Source organism: Etheostoma spectabile, chromosome 4, assembly GCF_008692095.1.
Source record: "Etheostoma spectabile isolate EspeVRDwgs_2016 chromosome 4, UIUC_Espe_1.0, whole genome shotgun sequence".
Classification (NCBI taxonomy): domain Eukaryota; kingdom Metazoa; phylum Chordata; class Actinopteri; order Perciformes; family Percidae; genus Etheostoma; species Etheostoma spectabile.
Window position 1 is genome coordinate 34,376,930 of NC_045736.1, and position 7,046 is coordinate 34,383,975.

The 7,046-nt window shown below is 37.9% G+C and overlaps 1 protein-coding gene across 4 annotated transcripts in view; it reads right to left on the minus strand.

Moving 5' to 3' along the window:
* Window positions 1-1,352: 1,352 nt before the first annotated feature.
* Window positions 1,353-7,046, minus strand: part of LOC116687629 (helicase with zinc finger domain 2) — a 43,821-nt gene continuing 38,127 nt past the window's right edge. For all 4 annotated transcript variants that reach the window (XM_032513136.1, XM_032513135.1, XM_032513138.1 and 1 more), the window contains 8 exons: window positions 6,419-6,563; window positions 6,208-6,339; window positions 5,409-5,601; window positions 4,062-4,208; window positions 3,679-3,888; window positions 3,405-3,561; window positions 2,750-2,917; window positions 1,353-2,661 (listed from right to left, as the gene is read on the minus strand). In XM_032513136.1, coding sequence (XP_032369027.1) covers window positions 2,549-2,661; window positions 2,750-2,917; window positions 3,405-3,561; window positions 3,679-3,888; window positions 4,062-4,208; window positions 5,409-5,601; window positions 6,208-6,339; window positions 6,419-6,563 — 1,265 coding nt within the window. In that variant the 3' untranslated portion in view covers window positions 1,353-2,548. The remainder of the gene's footprint in view (window positions 2,662-2,749; window positions 2,918-3,404; window positions 3,562-3,678; window positions 3,889-4,061; window positions 4,209-5,408; window positions 5,602-6,207; window positions 6,340-6,418; window positions 6,564-7,046) is intronic.

Here is a 7,046-nt window from a genome sequence, read left to right on the forward strand (position 1 = left end):
TGCATTGTGGCCAAAAAGTTTGATTTTGGTTTCATCTGACCAGAGCACCTTCTTCCACGTTTCGTGTGTCTCCCAGGTGGCTTGTGGCAAACTTTAGACGAGACATGTTATGGATATCTTTAAGAAATGGCTTTCTTCTTGCCACTCTTCCATGAAGGCCATATTTTGTGTGCTGCTCAAACGACTGATTTTTGTCCTATGGACAGACTCTCCCCTCAGCTGTAGTTCTCTGCAGTTCACCAGAGTGATCATGGGCCTCTTGTCGCATCTCTGATCAGTTTCCCTTGTCTGAGCTGAAAGTTTACAGGGACCCAGGTCTTGGTAGATTTGCAGTGGTCTGATACTCCTTCCATTTCAAAATGATCGCTTCACAGTGCTCCTTGGATGTTTAAAGCTTGGGAAATCTTTTTGTATCCAAATCCGGCTTTAAACTTCTCCACAACAGTATTAGGGACCTGCCTGGTGTTCCTTGGTCTTCATGATGCTGTCTGCGCTTTCAACAGAACCCTGAGACTATCACAGAGCAGGTGCATTTATACAGAGACTTGATCACACACAGGTGGATTCTATTTATCACCATCAGTCATTTAGGACAACATTGGATCATTCAGAGATCCTCGCTGAACTTCTGGACTGAGTTTGCTGCACTGAAAGGGGACGAATAATTTTGCACGCACCACTTTTCAGTTTTTTATTTGCTAAAAAAGTTTAAAATATCCAATAGATTTTGTTCTACTTCACAATTGTGTCCCACTTGTTGATGATTCACAAAAAATAAAATTTTTAGATCTTTATGTTTGAAGCCTGAAATGTGTCAAAAGGTTGAAAAGTTCAAGAGGGCCGAATACTTTCGCAAGGCACTGTATGATACTGGTAAAACTGATATTTTATAAATGCATTATTTTGGAAGCAGTCATCACAGCACACTAAATATTTGACATAAAAGGATCTTGTGGGGGTTGACTGGAGATACATTAATATTCATGTTACATTGATATATATAATAATTTAATATTAATAATTGATATGAAAGAAACATAACACAAAAGAATGCTATACTCAAATTCACATGAAACAGCTTCAGTGATTTAGTATTTCACTTCCATGGAGTTGGGGGAATTGTAAAGACATTAAGAGTGACTTTTGAAGACAAAATCTAGCTTTAATATCATACTTACACTAAATCTTTTTCTGAAACAAAATGCTGAAAATCGCATAAATTCCGTTTAACAAAAGTAAACAAACACTGACCAAATTAAAGAGAAACTTTTAAACATAACATAAGCATTTGTTCCCTTCTTGTCCTTTGGATTGTGTCGACGAGCTCAAACATGGCTCCGAATCCATTGATGTGTTTCTTTTGTCACATCTATTTATCTTTATCATTCAGACTTCATGTTGTAAAGTTTTTCTGTTCTTTTCCACAAACAAATAATGAACGACTCTTACCAAATGGTCTACAATGGTTGACAGCAGAGCAGAAAAATAAAAGATATAAAAAAACGTGACTACCAACCAAAGAGTCTGTTTAGCTCATATAAACGGCCTTAATGATCCGATTGTCAAAAGGCTGACTGTACACCATGTACCAACAGCGATTAACTTATGCACAATTCATCGAAATAAAAGTTAACATCAAAGTCAAAATGGTGTCAACACCATCAAGTCAAGTTGAATGTTTTTGAAAGGTAATGAAATCACAGAATGTAGAAAAAATTGCAGCAGTTAAATATAGTTTATATATGTAATATATACTTAACCTTTCCTGAAAATTACCATTTGAAAAGTTAAGGATTTAATGTTTTAGAAGACATACAGGCAAAAATTCAGACGGTAAAAGCAGCCATTTTGAGCAATGCTGCTAAAAACTTCATACGTGTCACATTTACATATACATGTATTCCTGTAGTAAAAGCTTATCCTAATACATCTAAAAGTTTCAAAAACAATTCTATAAAAGTGAAAAGATTAAAAAATAAGACTACAAGCAAGACTCACTGAATGGTGAGGGCAGATGAAAACAAATTCTGACTCATTCATCAGTAAACAGGAACATTGTCTTACTGGAGGTGATTTCATACAATGGTAAATACAGTAAAATACATTTATAATAAACCAAAAGATGAATTAAAAGATTCAAACATCAAGAGCTGAACTCTGTTTTCTGTCATTTTCAAAAACCAAAAAAACTCCAGACTATTCAGTCTTTGAACCTGGTAGTTTAGAATTTGAATTAGCACATCTAATAATAAAATTCTTGATAGGAGTTGATCCCGGAGTTTTAGGATTTACTATTTACAAAGGCGAACATATTAAAGAGAAAGGTGTATTTAAATCAGAGCACAACCAAAACTCAAATACAATGCAAAACCCCCAAATATGGTTAATGAAACTGTAAAAAGAATACATAAAAAATTACTGCAACATTTTTGAAAAAACTTAAAAATATATAGGCCTACATATTTCATGAAGACGTGCTGTTGCGCAGGTGTAGGGCTGTGGTCTGCTGCTTGTAGAAATCAAATCTCTTCAAAGGGACAGAGATCAGCTATGTGGGACAGCACACTGAAATGTTGTCTGCAATTGTCACTGCATCATTACGCTTGTAGTGGGCCAGGAGATTTTTCCAAGAGCTACTGCAGCTCAGCAACTCTTGGTTTCCTTTCAGAGGACAGAAACATTTCAGTTAAGAAGCCATGAGGTTTGAGCTTTGAGCCTTGGAATAAGACATTGAGCTGCGGTATCTTACCGATAATGCAAAGTCCCTCTTTGGCTCTGGTGATGCCCACATTTATCTGGTTGGGATCACCTACAAAGCCAATATGTTTGGACAGCCAAGATCCTTCTGGTTCTCTATTAATCTCTTCACTTGGCAGAGAGCACACCGTAGATATGATGACATAACGCCATTCACTTCCTAGAAGACAAAATATTGTATGTCGTGTGATGTTGTGCTTTGCTTTTGTCAGGCTGGCACTGAAATACTAGATTGTTGAGTCATGGGATTGACTTTTCATGTCCAGAAAAATGGTCTATATCATGAAAACAAGTACACTTGAAATGCTACTCAAGGACTTCCATTTTGTAAGACTCAGTCAACTAAAAAAGTTGTTTTATTTCACATTTGTCTATAGTTACTATTTTACTGATTATAATATTAAATTCAAATGTGGAATTTATAGTCATAAAATATGACTGCTTTAACTATCTGGACTTGAAGTAGCCTGCCCAGCACTTCTGGGACAAGCTTCAACCTTACTGTACTGACTATATGTTTATGCAGGTAATACTTTGAGAGGAGCAATTCTTCAAAATGAGTAGTTTTACTCTGAAATATTTATTTGTAGTGATGTAACTTCTTTACTTTCAGTAAAAGATTTGTCGTTAAGTAGCAGAGAGGTCACCTTGGCTTTTGGTGATTGTGGTAACGCTGATTTGAGTCATTCCCTTCTTCTTCAGCTCATCTCTGATTTCAGACACTTGTGCATTATAGGGTGACAGAATCACAATATCTTGCTCTTTGATTTTGGCAGTCTTCACCAGCTTTTCAGCAATGTCAATCTGCAAAAGAACCAAACCAACATTGTAGTTGAAAGCGATGATAATAATGTAAAACGATACTATTACTTTACTAGTCTAGTAACTTTTAACCAAATCCAAGGGTGCCCAATACAGTACCACTTTGTCTCTCTCTTTCTGGTTTGCTTTGGAGTTCTCGTTGCCCTTGGCTGTGTTGACAACCAGACTGATGGTCTCTCCTTTGATGTCCCCAAAAACAATTGGCATCGTCTTGGAATCAACACGCAGGACGCTGCTTGGCTGATCCACCCCAGTTTGCAGCTTTCCCTCATAATATTCTTCTGACGGGAACTTGCATATGTCCTCATGCTACAAAGGCATATCATTGATAGTTGTTGATAACAATTTAAAATACTAAACTCAGACATGTGGTAATTCAATATTGCTACACTAAGTACATGAACACATACAGTACATATACAATATACTGTATAATAAATAGTACAAAATATGTATATATAGTGCATATTTAATGTTGTCACCATTCTGTACTGGGTGTCCAGCATCACTGCCCTGCTCTTGTGCATTGTATAGTAGCGTTCAAACAGAGACTTGGCCATCCCCAGCTTCCTCACACGCTCATTCTTCACAATGGGTCGTAACTGTTTGTGGTCACCAATCAAAACAACCTGAAAGTCATATTGTAAGACATTGGAGTGAATAATTATTGTAATGATGCAACCAGTGCCCCAAACCTTAACTAGCACTAAGAGAACCTACTGTGTAAAAAAAAATAAAAATGGAAAGGCTTGATGCTATTGGGGGCACAAATGTGCACAAATCTTCCCATTATATTTTGGTGAAAAAACTGATTGGGGCACTAGATAACAGAAAGTAAGATCACCATTAACGTATTGATTAGTTCCCTTCAAATCTTCATGGGTCTTTGGCCAATAGTTTTTGACATTCATTGTCATGGACTAAACTGCTGGTCAATGTTAGAGTTTGACCTGAAAGTGGGACTGGATACATGATTGGGGGGCAATACCATTATCATTAGGAATCAGCCTTTGACAATCATGTTTTTCACTGTCACAAAGGACAACCTTGCTAGTTGTCATGATGCCATTGTCATGCCATGAAAAATAAAATGCCAGGAAATATCATTACATTTTAAATAAGGATTAGGCTAATAAAAAAACAAAACAATAACAGAGACATTCTGACATCAAAACTCATTGTGCCTTAAAAGTCCCATGACATGGTGCTCTTTGGATGCTGTCATATAGACCTTAGTGTTCCCCTAATGCTGTATCTGAAGTCTTATCCCCAAAATTCAGCCTTGGTGCAGAATTACAGCCACTAGAGCCAGTCCCACAATGAGCTTTCCTTAGTATGTGCCATTTCTGAGTCTGTAGCTTTTGAGGAGGGGGGGGCAAGGTGGAGGTTGGGGGTGTGGCCTAGATCATCAGCCACTTTGTTTGTTTAAAAGCCATGATGTCTCTCTCTCATGGGTAGGCCAAAAGTCTCTGGGTGGGCAAAGCAGAGAAGGGGAGGTAACCTTGCCCCTTATGAAGTCATAAGGGACAAAATTCCAGATCGGCCTAACTGAGCTTTCATTTTCTCAAAGGCAGAGCAGGATAACCAGGGCTCAGTTTACACCTATCACCATTTCTAGCCACTTGGAGAACATAGGCCGGCTGGGGAAACACATATTAAAGTTAAAGAAAACCTCATGAAGTGAAATTTTCATGCCATGGGACCTTTAAATATTTCAGGGCAGTATTTTTTATGAATCAAGGCATAAACCAGCATCAGCATATAGAAACATTCAGGACAGTGTTGTGGGAGGCACAAGCTGGACAATGATTGTTAAATGAAAAGCACACCTTTTCTGGTTTGTTGCAGACTAATGGAATCAGGGCTTGGGGTTCAGTGGCCATTCCACATTCATCAATGAGGATCTGACGTGCACTGACTGTCCTAGTCAAACTCGGGTTGGAAGACTGTGTACATGTGCACAGTATGATGTCATGGCGTTCAAGCTCATATGTCCGCGCAGCTTTGAGAAGGTTTTTGTATCTAGATGGAAAACATTTTTAAACAGTTAGGGATGGATATAAAGTTTTAAAGTTTTTTACTTACTCTTTTCTACTCTTTGGACAGGATTTTGGTGTGCAAACAGATGACAGACATGCAGGAAACTAAAATGACACTAACAAACACAAGACATTAAAGTTTGGGACAGTCCAATTATCACACTAAGTCAAAGTGACTTTTGATCATTATCTTATGACAGAATAAGGAACATGTTATAATAGGATCCTAATGATGAGCTTGTTCACTAACTACCCCAAGACAGAGTAATGTCCAACTTAGTCCCATTGAGGACCGTATCATCACTGTAGGAGACAGTCCCATAAAAAAAAAACTCATGGAAGTAGCTATACGCTGCTCTCCAATGTATCTGGGGAAGTTAACCACGTTTATTTTATTTTGTCATCATCCTTGGAATCTTTCCTCTTGTAAAACTGAAACAAGCGATTTATTTCACGATCAAAAACAATCTTGGACAACTACCACAAAGGTGAGATTTAGTAAAAACTTTCAAAAATTACTGTTTAGGAATCGCCTACTTTTACCGATTAGCTTTAAAGTTTGTTAAACCAATAGTGCATCTGAACTTACTCTTTCACCTCTTCAGCAGTCAGATCTTCTCCTTCTTTCTCAAGGGCAAGTTTAATGCGTCGATCAAAATCTTTAATTTCTCTTGAAGAAGGGTTGTGGTCCTGTCGCATGCGGTGATGCATAGTGATGCTCCTAAAACATGCCAGTGTTAGTGAATAATTAAATATCTATTTTCAAAATTGAGTGTCATCAACTGGTTGGATAATAATACCTTAGCTCTGATTTGGCACGTTCTTGGCGAAGTGACCTCTGGGAAAATTGAAGCGTGCAGTCTGGATAAGGGTAATCAAGCATCTCCACTTGTTGGCTGTAGACCCTGAGGGGATTTAGTCTTTCCCTAAACCTCAACAGGTATTCTGTGTTACAACAGTAAAACATAAGTTATAGTAAGGGACTGTTTGGTATTCATGGAATGGACCCACAAGCAAAACAGGGGAGGGTCATGTCTTTTTATTCTTTAACGGGAGGGTCATGCCATTTTTTCTGGTCTGGTTTCATTCATTAGAATGATTTCCGTACTGTTTAGATCAAAAACATTGAAAACACCAACATACGAAAACATAGCGGACCAGACTCAAGCTTTTATTTTGAAAAGTTGAGGCTCCAGCACCAGCCATGAGGGCATGAGACAGAACGTCTCCAGGCTCCAGCCTTTTATATCCTTTTTGGCCCTGGTGAATACTTGAAATTGTGCAAACGACAACCTTTTCAAGTAATTTGAGAAGGAAGGAGTGGTAGCATGCAAGCTCCCGAATTGACACTTGTCTGAGAAATGGAGTTTTGGAAAATGTTCGGCTTCGGCAGCTTTATCTATGCTGAAATATACAATGACTGAGGAA